The sequence below is a fragment of the Ochlerotatus camptorhynchus genome, unplaced genomic scaffold (genome assembly GCF_037179485.1).
Source record: "Ochlerotatus camptorhynchus isolate MF236.1 unplaced genomic scaffold, CSIRO-AGI_Acam_v1.1 ptg000077l, whole genome shotgun sequence".
In the NCBI taxonomy this organism is placed as follows: Eukaryota; Metazoa; Arthropoda; class Insecta; order Diptera; family Culicidae; genus Ochlerotatus; species Ochlerotatus camptorhynchus.
Window position 1 is genome coordinate 7403454 of NW_027040567.1, and position 25597 is coordinate 7429050.

Consider the following 25597-nt stretch of genomic DNA (forward strand, 5'->3'; position numbering starts at 1 on the left):
ATTTCGATGTTGTGAGAGATTATGCTGTATCGCAATAGGGGTTTCTACTCGATCAAATTCGGTAGTAGTCAAGCTGGCGCGATCTATTCTTTCTATGAAGATTTTCAATTGGACTCGCCCTGAGGCAGTCTCATCCGGGCAAACTCAACGTGGCCTGCGGTCTCCTTTACCGGAGTGGCGCTTAAGCCTAGATCGGCCAGTGTCGGCTACAACACAACTTAACAGATGTTTGATCTTTATCAATAGCAATTGTGGAGGGAAAACGGAAATATCAAGCTTCTCTAAATACTTAAAAAAATATATAATCGGAGTCTGTGAAATCGAACGGTTGTTTGAGCCGTTCCATGTATTTGTGCATTTCAAAATCAGTCTGCGAATTTCTGTCTCTGATTAAAGTATCTTCTACCTTACTAACAATACTAGCATTTAGTTGACTCATTGTGTAATTCTAATGTAAAAGCAACTGCGGCCTTGTTAAAATCTTCTAAATTTTTAGCAAGTGCAGATATTGTATTTTGCTGATGATCGGTTTCGTCATTTCCCGGTTTAACTGTTGAAAATGTTCCTAGTGAATGTTCAGGCTGTATGCAATTTAGCTGTGTTTCATTATCAGTACTTTCTGGTTTCTCCCGGACCAGAAATTTGTGGCATCGCGAGTGAAAATTTTAATTTCTGTTTATTTACGCGGTGATGAGAAGTGCGCTGATCTATTGGAAGGGTTTTGAGATGTGCATTGCTTTTGTGCACGGAGTGACTTGAAAAAGAAAAGTGAAGAAAAGTGATATTTGGTTGTTGTGTGGTTGGAGTGGAGGGAAAAAAATATGCGTGGAAGCATCGGGAATGCGCTCCCGGGTGAAGTGATTTGGTGAGTACGTTCCAGTTGAAGATTGTTGACAAGTGTATTTGTGGTGATGCAAATTATGGTTTAGATGACGCATGGCTTCAAACATTTTGTGTATCCAAATAAAACATATTACATACTAAATACGCACAGGGCATCGTCTGCTGACCATTGCCGCGGGTATATCGTGGGAGTCCCAGGTACCCGGTTCAAGCTTTAGTTGGCGGCGGTGGCTCTTCTTGACCTTCTACCCCCTGAGTAGTTAGTGTGAATAAGGGCGTCTATGTGATGTTTTGCTGTACCTGTTGTGGACATCTAGTGCATCCTGTTCCCTTAACTTGTTGAGGACACCCTGTCTTGCCTCAAAAGTTACCCTTTTTGAAGTACTAGTCTTCACAACATAAAGGGCACCATTACGGAGCATGAGATTTGATCAAATTATTCGCAGTTCTACTTGTCCAACGCCCCCGGCTGGGTGAGGGATAGAGGATGACACACACACACACATTATCAGTACTTTCTAAACATGTATCCGGTAAAATACTATCCTCATCACGACTATCATGACGTATGCAATGACGCTTGAATGAATACCAATTAGAAGATTTCTGATTATATTCTGGGTATGTACAGACATAACGATAATTTACAGGAGTTTTGTGGTCGCTACGAAGATGTTCAATATAGTTACTGCTCGTTTCGAACGTTTGCAGACAACCTTCAATGAAGCAAGCAAACATGTTTAATTCAAAAGATACGCCTTTAAACTATTAATACACTCGTACTGCTCCTGCACTGGATCGTTGTAGAAGCACGCGGATATAAAAAGCCAAACCAGTCTTGAAATACGAGAATGCTCCAGTCCAAAAACAGCACAGAATTTAACCAGAACATCTATGGCTCTACTTGCACTATCGAATCGATAACTGAAGTCCTGGAAACGTACCTGAAACTCCCCTTCAAGAGAGTCAATACCTTTGCCGATGAATATCAGTTTCGGAGCCGGTTGAAATCCGTAATTAGAATAGTCTTCGTTGAATTTAGTTAAGACGCCAGCAGCCAAGTCGTTTGATGCCGCAAACAATATGATTTCTTCCTGAGCTGCCAAAATCGATGGCTTAAATTTTCGAGTTACCTTTGTTGGTTTTAGAACATTGTTCAGAAGCAGGAGAAAGGCACAGGTTTTAACATCTAAAATAAAAGAATATAAGTAATTCACTTCGAATCAGGCCTAAATAAAAATAACAACAGGTCACTTACCTAAGTCAAATTCTGGAGATGTTAGGCATTCCAGAATTTTCTTTGAAAAATCGTCTTTGTATGGTCGATCTAGGTATTTCACCAGTTTTGGAAACGCCAAATTCCACTTCTTAACTCCATCGTTGATACCATACATCAACCGAAAATCAACGTCAATCTTCGAAGAGAATAGAAAACATGTATGTTGTAATAACAAAAAATATGTGAAATTTAACGAAACTTGACAACATCCACACCTTGTTACATACTTATAATTAGACTACACTTCGTATGTGCGTAATGCACAAAAATAAAGCACGAAAACTGCGCTCCTAAGGCCCAAGCGCAATGATAGTAGAAGCGAAACGGCAGCAGAAAAGCCCAATCCAGATACAGCTTTATCACTATATGATCGTGGAGGTCGCGGGGGGGGGGGGGGGGGAGTACGGCTTAAAGCAAATTGTAAACAAACTCGGTCGATGTCCCATACAAAAATTCAACATGGCAACCTTGGCCCGATCTGAGGAAGCCTACTTGTTGAATAGAAAACTAGTTAGAATCCAATCGTTTTCGGTAAGGCATCTTGATGTCATTTCTAGATAAATCTCGATGAACATTTCAAATGGTCCTATCTGCTTTGATCGATTCTCTTCATCGACTTTCTCTTTCGTCAATAACTCAGCTGCAAAACCTTTCCCTGTTGTATTTGACGTTTTGGACGCTAGATAAGAACCTCCTTTATCAAACTATGTGGTAGAATTAACACGAAATCTGTTTGCATAGCAGTGGTTATGAAAAGAGAAAGTCGATTAAGAGAATCGATCAAAGCAGATAGGACTATTTGAAATGTTTATCGAGAAATATTTCAAGAGGTCCTATCTGCATTCATCGATTCTCTTCATCGACTATCTCTTTAGTTGATAACTCAATTTCAAAAGCATTCCTTGCTGTGTTCAAAATTCTAAGCGCAAGACAATAACTTCTGCTATCAAACTATATGGCAAAAAGAGCACGAAATATGTTTGCGTAGGCGTGGTTATCAAAAGAGAAAGTCGATAAAGAGAATCGATCAAAGCAGATAAAACCTTTTGAAATGTTCATCGAGATTTGTGTCCACTGTCAAACATGCCTTTTCCGTTTCGCTTCCGCCCACACTGATAAATTGAACTATTCCCATTTTGCTTGAAATTTAATCAATTTGACATTAAACTCAGTTTAATCATATTGAATGATTAAAAACTAATCCTCTCTTTCTAAAAATTAAGCATCTCATCTTAATCCCAGTTTAATCATGGTTGATTAGATTGTAGATTATCTTTTTTTGAATAAATTTTAATCATTTTTGTTTCTATTTTAATAATTTTTGATTGAATTTCAATCTTTTTTGATTATATATCAGTATTGAAAAAGAATAAAATTTAATACAATAAGAAACTCGTGGAATAAGCTTATTGGCGAGTTTCCAGGATTCATTCATGATGAATTCAATGTTGTCGAACAGGACTATCCAGCACAAGAAGATGCGGATTGTATTAATTCGCTCACGCAGACCAGTGAAACTGATGTGAAACGATGGTAGAATGACCAAATTTTAGACTCCGAGGTAATTATGGTGTGCAGAACGAGTCACGAGTATACACCGACGATGAGATTGTTAGGGGAAACGCTCCTATAGTTGCGGTACGTTAGACGCGTTAGGTTCCTATAGTTGTGTATGGATAATCAATACACAACTATAGGAACCTTACGCTCCTAACGAACCGCAACTATAGGAACGTTTACCCTACTGGCGTTCTCCGTGGTTTAGATTAATCAGTCTGCATGCAAGATGAGTGGCTAAACGACACCGACGTGAGTGCTTCAGGCTGTGCTGAACCCCGGATTTGAGCTAATGGCAGTCGACGAGGAACCGACAACAAAACAGGATTTGGCTAATGTGCTGAAATCACTTGACAAGGTCATTCAGTACGTAGAAAACGATGTTTCAGAGGTTACGTGACGCAAATCCTGGAGAACTAAGCTTATTGAAGCCGAGTGGCAAAAGCGAAAACTATAATTTCGTGCAATTTTTATTATTTTTGCATGAATTTCAAATAAGCATTCATTAAAAAAAAACACAATATAAAAAGCATTTGCTCACCCCTTGCAAAAGTTAACGTCTGGTTATGAACTTCAATTTGACAAGAGATTTTGACATCCAGTTGCTGTTTAGGTGGGTCACGGCCCAAGCCACGGCAGGCCAAGTATTGAAAGCTCAACCAGCGAATTCCGACTGTACTGAAACAACTACAAGGGACAGTTCTATGGGGTTGTACGCAATGGTGACGTAGGACTACGTGGTCTTATATAATAAATCTTATTTGTTAACTGCAGCAGGCCGACGCCGGTGGTGTAGTGGTAAGCGTGACTGCTTTCTCACCCCAATGGGTCTGGGTTCAATCCCAGCCGAGGTCGGTGGGATTTTTCTGAGGCATAAAAATCTCTGGTCACGTCTTCCTTCGGAAGGGAAGTAAAGCCGTTGGTCCCGGCCCATGTGTGTTGAATGGATGCGATGTCCTTCGCAGGTGTGGAAGCTGCCTTCCTGCACATTCGACTGCCGTCAATGGATGGCAATCGATTCCCGTCGGTGATTGGCACTAGATTGCGGAACAGAGACCGACGTTAAATAAAGGAAAGAAACTGCAGCAGGAGCTTGTGTTTTGTGTAGGAATAGGAATTTGAGCGGAGTTCTTCTGTTTATACTCTTTAGTATGACGCGCTTGACATAGATCTCCTCCTTCTATGGATGCTCATGTGGGCTGCAGCTCGCTGTTTGCAGGCAGTATTTCATTGTGTACTGAAGAATACCACCACTCACCACATGGTGTTGGAATAAACCGTTTGTTGAGACCAGATGGAATTGAACTTTGAAATCTTCGTTAGGGAAATCACTTTTCACAGGCAATATTGTGATAATTTTAACTATCATAGCAACAGTTGCACATTCGTGCGATTTTCAATAGTGACATTTTAAAAAATGATAAAGCCATAATTTTAACAGATTCGTAGAAAAAAAAATCCTATCGGTTGGCGTATTAAGAATTCAAATCCATCATCTCTGAATCAAAATCAAACCACTTTCATGCCGCGACCGACTTTGGATTTTGAAATTGCACGCCAATGTTACCTTCAAGAACATATCTAGATAGAGCTAGAAATAGGCGTAACAGCTTTTGTAAATCATAAATTCTCTCGATGGTTTTTAGGAATTCAAGGCACGCCTACGCAAACCAACATTATCGTCGGGTAGGGAAAGTTTTACCCTACCTGATGGTGATGTTGATTTGCGTGGGCGAGTCTTGACTTTCAAGACATCATCGAAAAAAGTCCTGAAAAGGACCGTTTTGTCATGATGGTTGAGTAATGCTGAACTATTAGGGTGTTAAACACAGATGATGCTGGTGAGCTGTATGTTGTTTGGAATCAGGGTGACGCGTTTGGCATAGATGGCCCACAGCGACTCACGAAGAGCTACTGATTCCGATCAATAGCGGTGCGGCTTCTTCCTCCTTTCGTTGTTTACTGGATAATAATTTCAACGCCACGCGCCGAAAGCACTGCTGCTGCTGCTGATGCCGACGACCGGACACCACCACACACGGTGATTGGAACTAAATCCGATTAGCGGTTGAGACCAGCCTTGATAGCTAGCTGCTTGCGGGGAGCCTTTCGTTGTGTACCGGAAAACATCACCACTCACTACGCGGTGATTGAATAAACACCGTTTGGTAAGACCGGATGGAATTCAACTTTGAAATCTGTGTTAGGGAAATCGCTTTTCTCAGGCAAACGGTGATAATTTTAATTATCATAGCAATAGGTTCACATTAATGCAGTTTTCAATAGTGACGTTTTTGAAAATTGATCAGATTCGATGATCTTTAATTTATCAGTAGGAATATTTCTGATCGATTGGTGATAAAATTATTGAAATTGGTCCAGGGGCAGCTGAGTTATTAACGTTCAAAATCTTTCATAATTTTGTTACATGTTCCATTTTCGCTTTTCACAAAGTGTACCCCCATATAAAAATCACAGACGTAGTCCTACGTCAAAAAAAAATGCTTTCTTCCTTCAAGAGAAGTATAAATAAAAAAAAAATACTTTAAATTTATAGTTGAATATGCATCGGACAACAACACCAATTTCATCACATTGCCCCCTTCTGATAGGGTTTTAGCTTTAATTGTTTATGTTTTGTGTCTGCTGTTTTCGATTTTGACATGAAGCGTTGGCAATGTTGTTGTGATGAAATTGGTGTTGTTGTCCGATGCATATTCAACTATAAATTTGAAGTATTTTTTTTTTAATATTATTTATTTTTTATTATTTTTTCAACGTGTGGACTATCAGTACCAAGTGAGTACCAAGTAAGTGAATTTAAATAACTTCTCATAGGAATTCGTCATTATATCCATATCCACATCCAACTTTTGGTCGACCTATACAACTTCATAAATCTTTACCATTTTTTGCACAGTTTAATATTTTGGGATTATGAATCAAACTGAAAGGAAGCCTATAAGAAAACTAACTTTTTTTTTATAAATGTGGCACCCTTATAGCAGCTCTAAAAAGCTAAAAAGCATTTTCGCTCTTTTGGAGTTGAATCGTTCGTTAAAACATGGGACAAATATAAATCTTTATTAATTAATGAAAAATTCAATTTAATCATTAATTTTATACTTATTTCAATACTTTTTTTTATTACACATGTATCTTCATGGTCACATCTCCAATACTAAACACAAGTCAATGGCTTTCACATTACGCCTGAACGGCAAATATTAGCAGTTTTTTTTAGTGATCTCGAGTAATTCAACTTTTGGTCTTTTTGACCTATAGATTTTCGACTAGTTGTCATTGACTCCAGATTCCTGCGAATCTGTTCTTCGGAATTTTGTTGAGCGGATTCGTGATAGCAAAAGCTGTTGATGAAAACGAAGAAATTTGGATCAGTTGCAATTGAATCGATATAAAAAACATAGGCAGCGATAATTTACTCATTGTCGACTGCGAAAAACTTACCACGTTCAATGTGCCCCACGGATAAACCAGTCAATCAGCGTCTAAAATTCCATGGGTTTTATTGATTCCAAAATTTCCATGTGATCCATTAGTTTGAATATCACAAAAGTTTACAAATTATGCCAAACTACCAATATGCCAAATTACTTAAGGCAGCACGGTTTTATGTCAAACGGCAGATTCATTGAAATACTTCCTACAAATTTTCGAGAATCCCGCTTTTTTTCGAATGCATAGCCCAAGTAACAATTCTGCAATCATTTGACATCCACTCTGATTTATGATGGTTTTATAATGGCAATGAATAATCCATTTAGTTTAAATACAGTATTTCACAGAGTAGAACGGTCCTGCTTATAAGTTCATCTTTTCGCTGTTTTAAAAACCTTTTACAGTCTGGCGAGGAGTCAAAAACTGCCTTGATTTAAAATTAAATTTAAAGTAGTTCTCAATCCCACCATAAAACTGTTCTAAAAATCAATCATAAACTTCATTAGCAATTCTTTATTAATGTCTTGATAACATACTCTATAAACCTGTTCTATCATTATAAAAGCAATCATAAAACCATTCGGTTTTAAATGAGAGTAAAATGCATATATTCTTGCCTTTTAAGCATTACTTTAGTGTATCACAAAATCTCCTCTGCTTACAAATTGAACTTTACGTATGTATCCTCAGAGTGAATAGGAGAGGAGAGGATAAACAAAGTAGGCGATTTCAGTAAATTCGACCGAAGGGAAATCGATTTCAGTAAAATCTAGTCCTTTAGAAGAACCAGCACGTCCGGCGGAACGGGTACCATCAACGACTGAGCATCTGGTGTAGAAAAGTAAAGTGAGCATGGTCCTCAAATTCATAAAAAAAAATGTCAAAACAGTCTGAAAACAGACCAGCCTTCTCCAGACCTTACGAATAGATAACGATCGGAATATCTTGCGTCAGTACCGACAGCAAACCACTAAAACTGTCAGTTAGCAGAAACTAGTTGGTTTCCGATCCATAGCACAGTGGTTCAAAACCCCCCAAAACGTGCGTTTTTTATTTTTCGGTATGAAAACGACATTTTAGAAGGATGGTGTATTGAGAAGAGTTGCAGAAAATTTAAAGGGCTATCGTTTGGTGCTGAGATATTGCTGATCTATCCACCTAGAAGGGCAGGACAAAATTAAAATTTTACAAATTTGCTCAAATCATGTTGGTGTTTTGAGCAAAGTTGTAGATTATGTCAAATAAAACAACTTTGCTCAAGACATCAACTTCGTAAAACGATTGCGTAACGAGTTAACGAACGTTTTCTTTGAATGACCCCCCAAAAACAGTTTTTTTTTAAATAACTTTTTTGGACGCGATTTTATCAACAGAAAGTTATTTGCAATCACAAAACACACATTTGACTCGAAGACATTTTACCTCTATGACCATAACTGTCAAAGTTATAAACAATATTATAGTCAAAATACGCATTTTTCACGTTGACACAACATAAAAACCGGCAAAAACTGGCAAACCAAACAGTTTCCATTCGAAAGATACGCTTTCGCTTGTTCTGTAATGTTCTTCTATTGATTTATCCTCATTCAAAGAGGAGCGTATTTTCTTCATACAGCATTCCGGTTTTAACTTTGGTCTTCAGTTTGCCATCCTACTATAGATTCACATCTTTATATAATACACAATGTTTACCGAGTTTTTGTGAGAGCTAGACAAAAATAAATTACAGTTTTTGATCAACCACGTGCTGCTTAGTTTCAGATTGTTTGTGCTGGCAATTCGTACCGTTCAGTTTATTGTGTTAGACGATCTTTATCTTAAAATCTAAAATGGAGTCCGAAAAGATGTGCAACCTTTCAGGTACGTAAAAATAATAATATTTATACTTCCATTTTGCTGTTTTCCCTAAAATGCAATGTAATTTGTTAACACAGAGGGTATTGATAGACGGGATCTGTTCCTCTCCTGGAAAGAAGCTAAAGGAACGTTAAAGACAAAAAGCTCTGCAGTTACATATAAAGTCATAGAATTTTATAGTATCGATACGGATCTTATGCCGGAAATTCATTCCGAGGTGTCAAAAATTACAGAAGTACTGTGCAAACAATACAACACCGAACGATGACCCATTTGTTCGAACAAAACGTTAGGTTTTTTGAACGACCATTTGAATTACCCAAATCTATTTTAATGCAGCTTCCGTGCTCATCGAATGAATCAAAACGCGGTCGGAAGCATTACCATTTACTGATTGCTCAAGATGAGCTTCATATACTTCTCTCATATGATCAAAATATGTATTCAAGAATAGAGCAGATGGAAACAGAAGCGGCTGGCAATCCGGGATCATGAGTTCGGATCTTGCTTCGAGAAACCCTCGGTGGAGTAGCTGTTATTAATAAATGCAAACATTAATTTAAGACATAGGGGAATTTACGTATTCTCGGCAACCTAAGCAGCGACCTTCTTTCTATAGCCTTTTTTTCTCTAAGGAACACACACATATGCAGTACTGGTTTGTTTACAATCTTTTGCTGCCAGCTGCTCTAACAATTTCAGTCGAAAGAATTGTCAAAAACTGTTTTGAAATTCTTTTACAAAGCTCCAATCTTCTCTAGTGAGAGCGAGTATTGTCGGCAACCAGTTTTTCTTCGGCAACCGTTCCATTTGAACTGCATGTAAATCTGCTGTTCTATTATCGGCAACTCGAAATCAGCTACAATTTGTAGTGCGTGTGTTTCATTTGCAGAAAACCTTGCTAGATTGATTTTTCTCAGTGTTTAAAATATAGTCAAATTGAAGCTGAAATAATAAAGAATCGTTTGCATGCGTTCAGCGAAGTGTGTTCGTAAGAAAATCCAGTGAAAATAGTGTTTCAATTTGGGTTGCCGAAAATAGTCTGGCATGCCGAAGCCGTCATTTCCCCTATATCATATAATCAACGATAACATTTCTAGATAAATTATCGCAATTAATGATTAGAGAGATTAATTGAAAGAATATCAATCAAAGATTAAACAGATGTTTGTTACTACTTCCTCCATGATCACAGAATGTGAATTTTGGCATAATTACATATTTTTTCAATGTGCACAAATAAATTAAATTAATAAAAACTGTACAAGCAATTACTTTGGCGTACCACGACAATTGTTAAATTTATTTTAATCTGTGAATATTGTGAGTACTTACACAACGGTTATTAAGGAGTCATTAAAAAGTGCTATAAACGCTTTTCACCGCTTGCTGTATAGTGATTATTAAGGAGTCATAAAAGAGTGTAACAAACGCCTCTCAGGTTCAATCTCTAATACATTTCGAAGCAGCTGTTAGGAGGTGTCTACAAACGTTGTATAAGAGCTTTCACCAAAATAATAAAGCTTGAGTTTAAATATGTATATATAAACGTTGTATAAAAGTTTCTTCTACTCCTATACTGCGTATACATATAATGCTGTAGTTGAAAAGGTTCTCCAAACCAGTGTAAACAAGAGTTTTACAGAAGTTGTAATAAACAAATTGTACAGTTATTATTCAGCATGCAGTTGAATAAAATTACAATGGAAGCGTTTCTTCAACAAGAAATTGATTTTGGGTAAACGTTTTACTGAATACGTTAGACAACACCTTTGTGTTGCAGTTGTATAGGTTCTCCAAACCAGTGTAAACAAGGGTTTTATAAAAGTTGTGGTGAACACATTGTGCAATTATTATTCAACATGCAGCTGAACAAAATCAAAACGAAAGCGTTTCTTCAACTGGAAATTGTTACTTGGGAAGAGAGTAGATGAAGCCTTGTTAGTTCGAGAAGCTACGTGCACGTCACCCACCAGAGCAAAACAAATGGTTTCTTCTCTGCGGGAAGTGCGCCAAGAAAAATTGGTGCCATATTCCAAAAACGAGGCGTTGGCCATGATTTTGGATGCAAATTTGACAAAGGCTCAATATATTAATATAAGAAACGGAGCTAGATTGAGGCATTCAAACTTGTATCCTAGTTATCAAAATGTTTTGACGGCTAAGAAAGACTGCTATCCCAACTGCAATGCTATCACTGTAACCGAAACATCCATTGAAATAAAACTTCAGGATCTTTTGGACCATACGACGTCAAGAATTATTGATGCTAATATCAACAAATTTCTTGCATTATCTGACTGCGAGCTACAGAGTATAACTCTTACGGTTAAATGGGGGTTTGACGGAAGTTCGGGGCACAGCGAGTTCAAGCAAAAATTTAATTTCGACGATGGAACCAAAACCGACTCCAATATGTTCGTAACATCAATCGTTCCGGTTTGTGCCAAGAGCGGTGACAAGCTGATTTTTCAGAATCCTCGTCCGTCTTCAACTCGGTATTGCCGTCCGTTACACATCCAGCTCGTGAATGAAACAACCGAAATTTCAATGGAGAAAAGTCTATCCTTGAAGCTTTATCATCAGGACTCAAAATAAACGGCTCGAAATTTGAAGAATATTGCCACGAAACTGCGAAGGAATTAGTACGCGTCTATCCCTGGTTTTACCTGTCTACAACGGTACATAAAGTGCTCATCCATGGAGCTAAAATCATTTCATCTTTTCTTGTGCCTATCGGCCAATTATCGGAAGAAGAACAAGAAAGTCGGAATAAAAACATCAAGCGCTACAGGCTGAGCCATACCCGAAAGATTCACGGACAGCAACAAATACTGACCTATTAAATCGCCTTTTGGAATCATCGGATCCATTGATATCTTCACTAAGAGCACTTCCAGATAAGCTCTCTTAGTGGACATGGATCAGCCCAGTACAGATGGAACAGAAGAAAGTGATCAAGATAGCAGCATAAGTAGCACAGAAAGTGATGATGAAATTGAAGATAAACAAAGTAGCGATGATGAGGTATGTACAAAGCTCAAATCGTAATCGTTCGGGCAAACATTAATTTTATATTGCTTTTTTCTTATTTCAGATTTGATTGACACACACAACGAGATCAATAGCGGTTGAATAACTTTTAACGCTTATGTTATTTTTTAGCCCATAGTATTCCTCAAAGAAATATAGACTAAATATATAAATGTAACTAAACCATTTGTAAAATCTTATATTCAAGCATAACTTTTCAAAAGGACGTAAGTCACAAAAATAAACAAATCGATATTTTGCATCAAAACGAATATAAAATACATGCTTTTCCTACGAGTTGTTGAAAAACAAGGTTTGAAATTGTAATGCAGTTTGGAAAATATATTTAATGAACGCTCTATGTGACCTGCTTTCATTGTTTTTGAAATGGTGTTGATACACCCTTTTATTGTCAACATGACTTAACTGTTAAAATTTGATGATAACACAAAAACTGCAGATACGCTCACAGTGAAGCGTCGTATGTGAAAAAACAAAGCAACCACCACAGACAAACAGACATAACACATTGAATATTTCTCACTGTAAAACATCGTCGCTAAAACATTACCGCCATCTGTTGAGTATACTGTGGTGGGTAGTACGCTGAAAAGATGGCGGTAGTATGTAAACGTCAAACGCAAGGGAATTGACTATGCGCGCCACAGGTGGTGGTACTACCAACTACGATACTTTTAAATTGACCGTTAAATGCTTGTTCAATGAACAACTTGAGGTTTTGGAGGATGCATCAATGGCAAAGCAGTCTTGACCAGGGTTTTATGAATGTTGTTTTATAGTAATTTTGAAGTATTTCATAAAACTTAAAATGTTACTTGGGAACTTTGATTATCTATTCAGAATATCAAGTCTATCTTGGAAAGCGAGATTTTTTTGCAGGTGCTTTCTAACCCACTTACTTCTTACGGAAAATCCGCAACGCAACCATAAACTACACTGGTGAGTGTGCGTATGCAAACCGCAGAAACTTAACAACAGACAAGCTAATGTTGGTGCAATAAGCAATGTGGTGGCATTTAGTCAATTTGAAGCACGTCGTTCAGTTCGGTACTTTCCCTAAATGTGGTTTGATATAAATCCACATATCACCTTCTGAGATCCATGCAAATAAACTGACAGGCAATCAATTACGCCCTCATGATTCATAACTATATTTGTTCGCGTTGCGAATCATTCGCAGCTTCTTTAATATCTCTGGTATTTATGGAACAATAGAACCTGTGATACCAGCTATGTTGGATCTTGACACAATTGTAAATTGTCCCATTCATGTAATCACTCACTAAGCTGAGACTGAGTATAAACAATATACAGTATGGTTTTCCATTAGCAGATTTATTGATTTTCCGTCGCGTCGTTAACAGCGACAAATTCTACCAAAAGCACGTCCACCCGTGTGACACGTGCTTTCGTTCGTCGTTATTGATGGCTTATTGAAAAACAAAAACAAGGTTTCATTTATTTACAAGTGGCAATCTGTCGGAATGATGGACTTTTAATGATTCGATCAACAAACTTATGAAATTTTCAGAGTCAAAATGTTGACACCTATTCCCTTTGATTGAATTTTCTTTTGTATGATCAGCTGATCAACACACCAGAAAAAAAAAACTTTTGTATTGGCTTGGAAGTGCTAAAATTAACTTGCCACTTGATGAACAGAAAATATTTGCACTCCGTCAATGGCATCGCTGTTGGATTGGCTGATGTTGTTAATAATATGTGCAAATATTTAATCCTCTGGATTGGACTTAATTAGTACATGGATCATGTCATGGCAGTTCGTAACTTTCCATAGTTCAGCTGACTAAAATCGGAAAATTTCATGACCGATGTTCGTATTTTTGTCGTATTTTTTTTTAAATTCTCGACATCTGAATCCACGAGCGAACATAGGTAGCGCGAAATTAAATATAATTTCCGAATCGACTAATGCGTCATCGCCTACGTCTGTCTGACCCAAACCAACCATTATATTACCGTATATCGTACACATACATCTGTTTAGATACATCTAAATTTAAAAGCTTCGTGTAGTAATGTCATTAGACCTTCATCGTCGCTGATTGTGATAACTATTTACCAGCTTCATAACAAAACGCAAATTAACCGAACCCCGTCAATCGCTGCTGGTGATGATATCTAGCACAGTAAAAAAATAAATTTTAATATTACATCCAAGATGATGCACTTGAATCATGTCGAAAATCTCATGTATTTTTCATGGCCACAAAAATAAACGTATTTTCGACACGATTGAAGTGCATCCACTTTGATGTGATATTAAAACTATTTTTTGCTGTGTACTTATTTGTGCAAATTAAGCGAAATTACTTACACCGACGTTACGCAAAATGACATCTTCCAAATTCCAGAGCAACAATTCACATGTTTTTGTTTGCTTACGGCAAACAGACAGATGCCACAGTAGTGGGACTTCCCAGCAAACAATCATGAGCGGTTATTAAACTGGTCAATCGAGTAATGGTTGAATAATGGCGTTGAGTGCTGAATAAAAAGAAATGCTGAACTACATTTTGTAATTAAGGCGATTTGAACAAAGTTAAAGTTTGTTGAAAATTTCCTGCATAATATACTTATAATTTTTTTTTGAGTCCTTTCTATCTCTTTTGTTCAATGATAATGGCCAGTTTGGCGAAAAGCTGTACAGAAGGCATTTCCATCAAAATTATCGCTTTAATCTGATTGTATCGTTTGCCCATATAATATGCTTAAAAAGTGTCATATAAGCGTTGCATAGATTCTTTATTCATAATCAACACGAGAAACTGGCATAACATAAATTAGGCTCCTATTCCGCTTTTGACCCTCAGCCAGTGCTGTAAATTCTCAAAATCAATTGAACATTTTTGATGAAAATTAGAGAAGCAGCTATCCGCTATCAAAGGGGACCTCCTTTGAATGGGTGATATCAGTTGCTTAGTCTTTGACGAAGGCATGGATCATTCTCATTTGAGAAACGCTTGATAAAGTCTGGAACGCGCAAAAATTGGTCAAATTCAAATTGGTGTGTTTCTGTTTAAAATGCATCGAAAAAAAAAACCTTAAATGCTACATTTGGAAGTTGAGTGTACATACAATGGTTGCTATGATGAGTTTTCACCGTTTGTTCTCCAGTTTTCAAAATGACGTTCAAGCGAGAGGATCAGTATGACAAAATTTTGCTCGCGCAGCAAGAGGATCCGACGTTCTCACACGCCAAGTTGGCAAAATTGCTGGATGTGGCCAAATCGACCGTGACAAACGTTTTAAAAGTGTTCGGGGAGCGTCTGTCGACAGCCAGGAAGCCTGGAAGCGGTGGCAATCGTAATCTGGACGTGGCGGCGACGACGAAGAAGGTGGCGGTGAAATATAAGCGGAATCCTAACCTCTCCATCCAGGACGTCGTTGACAAGCTCAATGTCTCCCATAGTACTGTGCAGCGGGCCAGGAAACGAGCCGGGTTGTCGACGTTTAACAAGATCAAGGTGGCGAACCGAGATTACAAACAAAACACATCGGCAAAGCAGCGGTCCCGAAAGCTGTAAACGAATCTACTCACAAAGTTCGATTGTGTCGTTATGGACGACGAAACTTATGTGAAGGCGGACTTCAAGCAGCTTCCGGGACAGGAGTTTTATACCCCATCAGGAAAAAGGAAGGTGGATGAAATTTTCAAAACCATCAAACTAGTTCCCGAAAAATATCTCGTCTGGCAGGCCATATGCACGTGTGGTCTAAAAAGCGGCATACTCATTACTACGGGAACCATCAATCAAGAGATCTACGTCCAGGAGTTCCTGAAAAAGCGGCTGATACCATTCCTTAATCAACATAATAGATCTGTGCTGTTCTGGTCGGACTTGACGAGCTGCCACTATGGGAAAAAGGCAATCGAGTGGTACGATGGGAACAACGTGGTTGTGGTACCCAAAGACCACAACCCTCCCATACGGTATTGGGCCTTGGTCAAACGGAATCTCAAAAAGTCTAAAAAATCCATGGAAAACGAGCAGCAGTTTAAATCTAACTGGCGTTCGGTGGCAAATAAGCGGAAGGCACGGCAGTTCGGATTTGGCAAACCAAAAGAAAAAACGAACATTTTTTCCTTTAAATATATGAATTGAACTATCAAAATAAAAATAAGAAGATTTTTGTCGACCAATTTTTGCGCGTTCCAGTCTTTATCATTCAATTGAGTGTAACCTACACATAAACGAAGCTCGGCTCGACATTCCAGCGAAAAAGCTAAGCCAACCCGACACCAACTTGACCAAACCCCAACTTGTTTGCTCGGGACCATTTTGCTTGGTTTCATCCATACTCCACTGTCGTTTATCAAATGATAGTGAGTGACTCAATTGACAGTGACGATGAGCTTCGAATGAGAAAGGCGCTCTTCAAATTATGGTCATGTGAGAATTCGTTTTCACAGAATTGATTGAATGGTTGTATTCAGTGCTGTGCATTATCATAACGGTTATTGTACCTTGACGGTCATCCTCGCATAACCGCACATCTCAAAAATGACGGTTAACTAGTATATCACTATGAAACACCTCTACTTCACAAAACCATCTTCATAAAAGCAATCCATGACAATTTTATTAAATGACAATGAGAAAGTAGGTAAATCATTCACTCACTGATCATCTCTGTTGTGCATTTCTAGATAGAGCTGAAATTAGGGCGTAATATTCATTGGCTAAGAGAAGTCTTCTCCTACTGTCGATTTGCCAGGGCGAGCCATGACTTTGGAGAAATCATCGAGAGAAGTCATTGTTTACAAAAGCTGTTACGCCCTAATTCCAGCTTTATCTAGATTTATAATTGGGAAGTGAGAATAATGCTCCCTCATTTTCCTGTTCTTGCTAAAAGTTGTTAAGTTCAGCATTTACAAAAAAAATTTGAAGGGAACGTTGGATTTCCATTCTCCTTGTAACAAATAAATATGTGGGTGCTGTTACGTTACAATGTTGAAAAATTTTAAATTAAAGCCACTTTCACTTTTTTATGTTCCATTGGCAATATCAATTCTTTTTTACGTACGCGTCATTGTGTACGATGCCTTATAAATCTCAAAACTGTCACAACTCACGATTGACAAGATCACGAGAATATTACTGTCAAAACAAATATCTTTTCAACGTGGTTACGTTTGGTGTGAAAAGTGAAGCGAAAAATCTAAAATTTTTAAATCACTCCGAAAAATTGCAGGAATCATCCTGGAACCAACAGCTGGGAAGGGAGGGAATTAGGAGAGTAAGGATGAAGGGTATTATGAAGGATATTAAAAAGGGGGGAGCAATTGGTATGATTTTACAAAGCTTACATTGGGAGAGAACGAGTTGAAGAATCCCGGAAACCTTCTAACGTTATTGTATGACTCTTGTATTTTATGCTTGTCTACTTGTTTTCTGAAATAATCCTGAACTGTGGTAAAGCAAGCAAATATTGTATTGTGTTTAACCTACACCGTGTCCAATATATTCTTCATACACCTTTTCATCTTGTCGTAGTGGTGAAGCTACAGTTCATACACTTAATAATCTTGCACTGTGTTTACACAAACCATTGACGGTTCTGTTTGCTTATTTTCATACAGTTTCCATCTTTTATCAACGATGAAAGAATTTCGTGCTGTGGTAATAAAAAAGTTTTTGGAAGGAAAGCGCACTGGTGCTATTTTCAAGAGTTTGCAGAATCTGGGAGTAAAGCAGGTTTTTTTTTGTATCGAACCATTAGAAGGTACCGTGAGACTTCCTCGTTAGATGACCGGAAAAGATCCGGCCGAAGACGTTCAGCTAGGACTGAACGAGTGATTAAGACCGTCAGGGAACGAGTTCGACGAAAATCACAACGCTCTGTACGTAAAATGGCCACTGATCTCAATGTCTCGAAATCGACCATGCACAATGTACTCAAGCAGGACCTGGGATGCCAAGCTTTCAAGAAACGTAAAGTTCACGGAGTTTCGGAACCTTCCAAGAAGAAACGGCTTGAAAGAGCAACTCTCCTACTATCGCGGCACGCTGGACGAGACTTTGTCTTTTCCGATGAAAAGTTATTTGTCCTGCAGCAGTCTCACAATGTTCAAAACGTCAGGTTGTGGGCGTGTAGGTCCAGGGACATCCCAGATAGGGACAGAAACATTCCACGGTTCTCATACAGCAAACTTGGTCCAAAACTGGTGTCGAGCAAATTTGACCGACTTTTTGGCCAAGGATGAATGGCCTCCCAGTTCACCAGATCTAAACCCCTTGGATTATTTTGTGTGGTCATACATGCTGTCAAAAATAAACGAACACAAGGTGTCCACTTTGGTTCAGTTTAAAGCCGTAATCCTTCGAATTTGGGACAAAATGCCGATGGAAGTCGTGCGTGCCGCTTGCGATGGGTTTGAAAAACGTTTGAAGCTGGTCAAAAAGGTTAAAGGCGGTGTTATTCCGAAGCATATGCTGTAATTGATCCATACTATATAAGCTTGAGCTTGACCTTGAGCTTGCTTGAGCTTGATTGATCGCCCACGGTTGCTACTCTGTTATTGCCAGATCAGCTGTAATTACACAGAGAACCAATAGACGATGCTTGGGACTAGCAATCATCCTCAATGTGTAAAAACTGGTGATCTTAAATTAGGCAATACCAGCGCCGGCCGCGCCCGAACACAGGTCAAGAAAGGAATGGGAAGGATTGTGTTGACATGACACTCGCTTTGATGGAAGCCGAGAACACCTCTGCACTTCCACGAGGAATCACTGGGATGTTGGATAAGAGCGTTGGGTTTGCAGCAGGGTTCGTTTTGGTAAACGATAAGCTGAATTGATTTCCTAACGATCATATAACGCGAAGGAGCTTTGGACTAAACCCACGGTCTTCTGCTCAGTAAGCAAAAACGTTTGCCACTAGGCAGACGAGCACTTTTTTAATCACAGAGTTGCTGTTATTACCATGTAGTCATATTAACTAATAAAACGATTGACGAATCTTGATTGTGGATGGGCCTGAGATTAGACTCATGATGTTCTGCTCAGTAAGGAAAAACGGTTGCTCTAAGGCCACCGAGCCCCTCATATCACATAATACCGTTGCTCTAATTTTTGTATCCATTCAAACCCGGAACCAACGACAACAACGAGTTTCGCAAAATACACGATACACAAGCGATTTTACCATAAATCTCTTTGATATGTAAGGACCTGGGACCGCGTTTTTCTGCTCAGTAAGCAGGCCACTGTAACCGACGATCTTTCAAATCCGAAAACTAAAAACTACGAAAAAGTACTTAGGCCTTCATTAAGTTCCACTTTCACGCGACGTACAATGTTTCAATTTGCTCTTTACGTATTGTTCAGGCTAGGCCCTTTTCAAAATTTACGCGAGAAATACGCACAATCGTCACCTACCTCGCAAAACTGGTTCCAAACGACAACAAAGGCATAAGCAACGATGGATTGTTGAACTTTGCTGGCTCCGGTGGTGTAGTGCACAGCCAAAAAAATGTAATATCGATCAACGCAATTCAAGCTGATGTATGAAATAATGATGTAATTGTAATTTTGTAATTTATCAGCACACACCCTGGTCGACCACTGTAAACCAATCTGCCGTTCAGCGTTTTCGGTTTTTGTTTCTGGATCTTTAGTTGCCTCTGTGATATACTTACTTGCGGCATACTATTTTGGGAGTGTACATGAGCGTGTACCATGTACGGTAGCTCATCTCTCATCGTGATGGTGGGACATAGTAGACAAATTAGAGAGAAAACAAGGAGGTATTAGTATTAGTTATATGTAAACAAACAAAACAATAGTTAGATAATGCGGCACTGTAACTACTTCTATTTTAGAGGTATGATTCGTCATGTTTAACTCAATGTTTCAATTGAGGCAAACTATCTATCTTACAATTACAAAAGCAAACCTAAACTTACAATTATATGCAAATGCAAAATGAAACTTGAAAAATCATCGTCAATTCCCTTATTCCAGGGCAGGGCCTGACGATTTGAATCTAATTTTGATCAGTGAACGGGCACCATACGGTACATTTTCTCACCATGAACCTATCATTTCCAGCCTATCTGAACTATTTAATAAATGGAAGCCATAACATGGGTTACGCTCCCCCTAAGCTCCGCATCCTGTCTCTGTCTTATCTCAAATACAAAATGCCAATGGTATGAATGTATCTATATATAACTTGGAAATGACGTACAATCAAATAAACCCGTAACCCACTCACTTGGTCAGGCTTCAGAATCGTCCAGTGGACAGTGCACTCTACACTCCAAGTTCCCTTTTTTTCAAATTTACCGCAAATTTGATATTTTACCCATTGAGTGTTGATTAGTCACAATGAAACATTGTGACAGAAGTTGAGGTTACTAGTGTATTAAATAATCTAGGTCCTATTTAGGAAACCAAATCTGGCCAACGCCCACCCTAAACCTAAACCTGTTCTAATCCACCTGAAATGACTAACGAATGGAAGACTTTGACTACCCAGCCATGCAATAGTCTCATTCCGTGCTTTATGGCAACTTGATGATTCTATTGCGCTCATCTTCTGGCACCACCCAGGGGAGACTTGGTCCTGTACCCAATGCTTAACTTATCTCCATTCCACTCAACTACTCGCAATTTCGTGTGATATAGTGGGCGGAATATTATTATATGAGACAATTCAATGCAGACGTCTTTCCAAATTTGGCAGATCGACAGGTAATCGGTGAGTTACCACGATAGTTGCTATTCAACAACTCGACAACGTCCCATCGTCAACGCCTGCTATGAGAATTTCCCATTGCAGACGCCAACGAAATGACGTCATCGAGCTATCGATCAACTACCCTGGTTATCGCCTGGTACCTTATAGCACGATGCTAGGAGGCGAACCGGAAGAATCGATGAGCTACCTCCCCCATAATTGATCCATACTATATAAGCACAATTACTAATAAAATCTGAATAACTGATGTGAAATAATCGATGTTTGAATTTGTATGAGAATATATAGGACACGGTGTAGAGATATGCAAGGACATGTTCAACAGTTCAACGTTTGATTACTCAGCAATAACACCTCTAGCTACAATCCCAATATTTAGAGGGGAATTCCTATTATCGGAAGGATTTTTTATTGGTATTGCTGTTTGTTCTCAACCAGTTTCCAAATCTATTTTATAGATTCGCGCTGAACCCACCATTCTGGTACTACAAATGAGTGCTATACAAATGTAGTAGTACCAACAATCAATACGAAACTAACGATTTAAAATTGGCTCACTACTTGACTAGCCTATTGGTCCCAAGCAAACGATTAACGTACCCCATTCTAGTTGAAATTCTAGTACTACGCAATGTTTGTTTTGATTTGCTATGGAAGTTTGACAGATAAAATGAGGGGTTATTGGATTTTCCTATGTTTCGAGGGGTGAATCGATTAGCTTGGGACCGAAGATAGTACCAGAGCTGAGCCAAAACGTTGAGCACGTTTCTTCGGGACCTACTAGTCTTAGAGTTACCTCTATGGTAGTACTGGACATAAGTAGAGTAAAAATTAATTACGTTAGTAGTAGTAGCAAATTAGGTTAAGAGTTAATTGAATTATTAGTAATAAATCATTCCCAAACGAGCCATCCAAAAAACCAGACCTAAAGTGTATCCCAAGTTAATAGTTTAATAAATCCAAATCCAAGGTTGCAAAGCGTTTCCTTTCAAAAGAAGAAGTGACTCCTAGTGGCGGTTAGTCGCAAACCTAAAAGTTCGGTGCAATAATCAACTGGAGTGTTAGCCGATGCTCACACCCCCACTCAGCCTAGTTACAGTGCACATTTGATTTTCCCGCTGGTTAAATTTTTAACGGAAATCACGAACCTGCCCCAACATTATGGTGCCGTGACCAGGATTCGGTTTCCAATTCGCCATTGTGTCCGCGTACAAAATTAGTGCTATTGAATTTCCGCCATCGTTCCAAGTGCAACCGACGCCATCCTTGCCGAATAAGAATACGAGATTGAAATATGTTCCTGCTGTTCGAGATTTAATTTAATACAAGGCCTACTTGATTCAGGCACATGGTACGTGTAATTCCATAGTGCGCAGATATTGTCCACGGGTGCCTTGAGATTTTTCCGATTTTCTTTACACGCTATTCCGTCCGCTCATCGATTTCGAACTGTGAAGCGAAGTGCCTCCATCTAGTGTACCGTAAAACGGGGTACCCCCGCCCGTCAAGAAAATCATCCAACAAGCTACCGCCGTCGTTATCATCCGTTCCGCCATCCTGCCACCCGCTTACCTGCTCCAATCATAGGTGCTCTATCAATAAAATACAAGGCATTATCCTAGCCTTGAAAATCCTTTTTGTGTGTCTTCCACCTAGAACCGCCATTTTGATACATCGCGTTCCAACCGCACCGCCATGGACGAACAACGGATGTTACAACTTACGAACCGTCGCACCGCCTTAACAGCATCACTGTGGAGAGCCGACCAGTTCGTTTCAAAGTACCAGGCCGATCGAGACCAAGCTCAGGTGCAGCTACGCATCGAGAACCTAAACGACGTGTGGACGGAACTGGAGGATGTTCAGTCGAAAATTGAAGATGAAGAGACCACCAATGAAGGTAGGGAACAGAACAACCAAACCCGTTACAAATTCGAATCCCTATACTTCAAAGTAATGGCTGCTCTGCGATCCTCCTTACCCGCCAATCCTATACCGACTCAAAGCGCAATCCCTGCCCCTGCTGGATTATCTGGCATCAAGCTTCCCATCATTTCGTTGCCAGAGTTCGATGGCGACTACAATCAATGGCTGGCTTTCCATGATACTTTTGTTGCCCTAATTCACGCCAACGTTGATGTCCCCGACGTACAAAAGTTTCATTACCTCCGTGCTGCCGTTGAGGGTGAAGCGGCACAATTAATCGAATCGATCTCCATCAGTTCTGCCAACTATTCCATCGCTTGGCAGACGCTGACTTCACGCTACGCAAACGACTACTTGCTCAAAAAACGTCACTTGCAAGCGATTTTGGATTGCCCTCGCATGAAAAGGGAATCTGCCGAGGCTTTGCATAGCCTAGTGGATGAATTTGAACGCCATACCAAAATTCTCCACCACCTAGAGGAATCTGTTGACCAATGACCAAAGGATCCCTTGATACTTGGGCTTCGGTAATGTGGATACGATGTACGATCAGCATCCTTATTATTGGAGCTCAGGAGTCACGGTATCCAGAAAAAGAAATAGCTGCAAAATCTCCATCCATAAATAAGCATTCGTGACTGCAGGTAGTACGTGTAGATATGAATTCTCACAATAATAATTACTGGTATGATACGATTGTGGAACGCAGGATCAGACTTTTTTCTTGATACAGCACAAGTATCGCCCTATCCGTGATTTTGGAAGAAGAATGACCGTCATAACCGTTTATGCTCGAAATGTGATGACGGTCAATTTATATGTCTGTTTATTTTTCCTCGGTGATATGATGGTACCACATGACAGATGTGAGTGATATTGCGAATGAGTGAGACAAGCAAAATGACGATATCTCACGGTTGTTGTGTCAAACTGGTGAGAAGTTTTAGGGAGAGAGGGTTCTCAGTTGCTTTGATTGCTAACCGTAGGATTCTCGTTTATCAATCTAAAGGCTGTCAGTACCGTGATGCAACTCAGCACTGGTTGTATTGGTTCATCTTCAATCGAATGATCTGAAAATTAACCGCACCGAACTCAGCTGATTATTAAGCCGAAAATATTCGTACTATTTTCTTCAGTCTTTCTCACCTCTATATGAATAAGATATAAGGTCTGTATCCACATTCATTCGGGCACAACACTGTAACTTTTGAAATATTGCACGTAGGAGTGAAAAATTTCGCTGGGAATCATTGATGAAGAATACTATGATTGATGTTCACATTCCATGTCTAGTGTTCAAGATTGCGACGAATGAAAAATATGTCTGCGAGCGGATTTTATACGGACGTAATGCAAATCCTGACTCGGCAATACGGGAACTTAAAAAAAAAATTGATTTATCTAAATTCACTGTTCACGGTGTGCTCAAACCATATTCGGAACGTTGAGAGGAAATCGAGAAGGGATAAAAACATTGGACGTGCTGATCCTATCATATACCAAAAGGTGAAGATGATGTTGAAGGAAAACCCATATCTCTCTGTTCGAACGGTGGCTCTGTCCAAAAATCAAAACAGTGTTTTTGGTCTGAAGTCGTATAAAGTAAAAACAGTTCCAAATCGCAACGAAAAATAGAATTCGACAGCAAAATCACGTGCTCGACGTTTGTAATGCGAATATTTGATGAAATTTCCATGCGTTGTTATGGACGATGAAAATTATGTCCTAGAGGATTTCAAGCAGCTTCCAGGGCTGGCAGCATGGCCAAAAATGCTACAGCTGAGTATTTCAGGACGAAGAAGGCATCGAAATTTCACAATAAATAACTTATTTGGCAAGCAAAGTGCACGTGTGGCCAAAAGAGAAAATCACAAAGGCACAATCAACAAGGAGATTTATCAGAAAGTGTGCCTGCAGAAGCGATTGCTACCCTTCATCAAAAGCCACATATAAAACCCTTTGTTCTGGCCCGATTTGGCATCATGCCAGTATGCTAGAACTGCGATGGCGAGGGTACGAAGCAAATCATGTGAATATTGTACCAAACACCGTAAATCCGTCAAATTGTCCAGAGTTACGTCCAATCGAGAGATATTGGGCTCTGATGAAGAGGAAGCTTTCTGGAAAGAAACAAGGAATCGAAGCTATCAAACACTTTCAACCAATTTGGACAACGACGGCTGAGGAGTTCGAACTTACTTGATACTTGATGGGCTACGAATCGTCAGGTTGATTCAACGCCGAACGAAGTACTCTTCTCCATTGGACTCGGTCCTGAGCCAATCGCTTCCAGTCGCCATGAACGTTTAGCGACCTGATGTCCTCCTCAACTGCAAATAGCCAACGTGTCCGAGGTCTACCCCGGAGTCGACGACCTCTACCGGGTTCTCTGCTGAATATAATATTTGCTTGTCGTTCTTCCGGCATCCGCACTACATGCCCAGCCCACCGTAGTCTGCCGTGTTTTATAAGCTTCACTATATCCGTACCGTTATACACTTGGTACAACTCGTGATTCATGCGACGCCGCCAGATGCCATTCTCCTGTTTACCGCCGAGTATTGTTCGCAGCACCTTACGCTTACCAAATGCTCTCCGGCCAGACTCTTTTAACGTCCACGATTCGTGGCCGTAGAGGGCTACCGGAAGTATCAGCGTCTTATACATAGCGAATTTCGTTTTCGTTTGCAGGCTACGGGACTTCAGCTGGCTACGTAATCCGTAAAAGGCCCTGTTTGCAGCTGCAATACGTCTCTTCACCTCGCGGGTAACATCATTATCGCATGTCACTAGTGTTCCAAGATACACAAATTCTTCCACTACCTCAAATTGTTCACCATCTAACAACACTACACTACCAACACCACTATTGCTCCCATGCTGTCTACC

General features: G+C 39.4%; 1 protein-coding gene across 1 annotated transcript; it reads right to left on the bottom strand.

Annotated features, from left to right (window-relative positions):
• Window positions 1–419: 419 nt before the first annotated feature.
• Window positions 420–21981, bottom strand: LOC135697669 (uncharacterized). Its single transcript, XM_065217442.1, has 4 exons — window positions 21931–21981; window positions 2102–2258; window positions 1691–2032; window positions 420–565 (listed from the first exon to the last, which is right to left on the bottom strand). The coding sequence occupies exons 1-4, from the start codon at window positions 21979–21981 to the stop codon at window positions 420–422; spliced, it is 696 nt and encodes a 231-aa protein (XP_065073514.1).
• Window positions 21982–25597: the final 3616 nt, after the last annotated feature.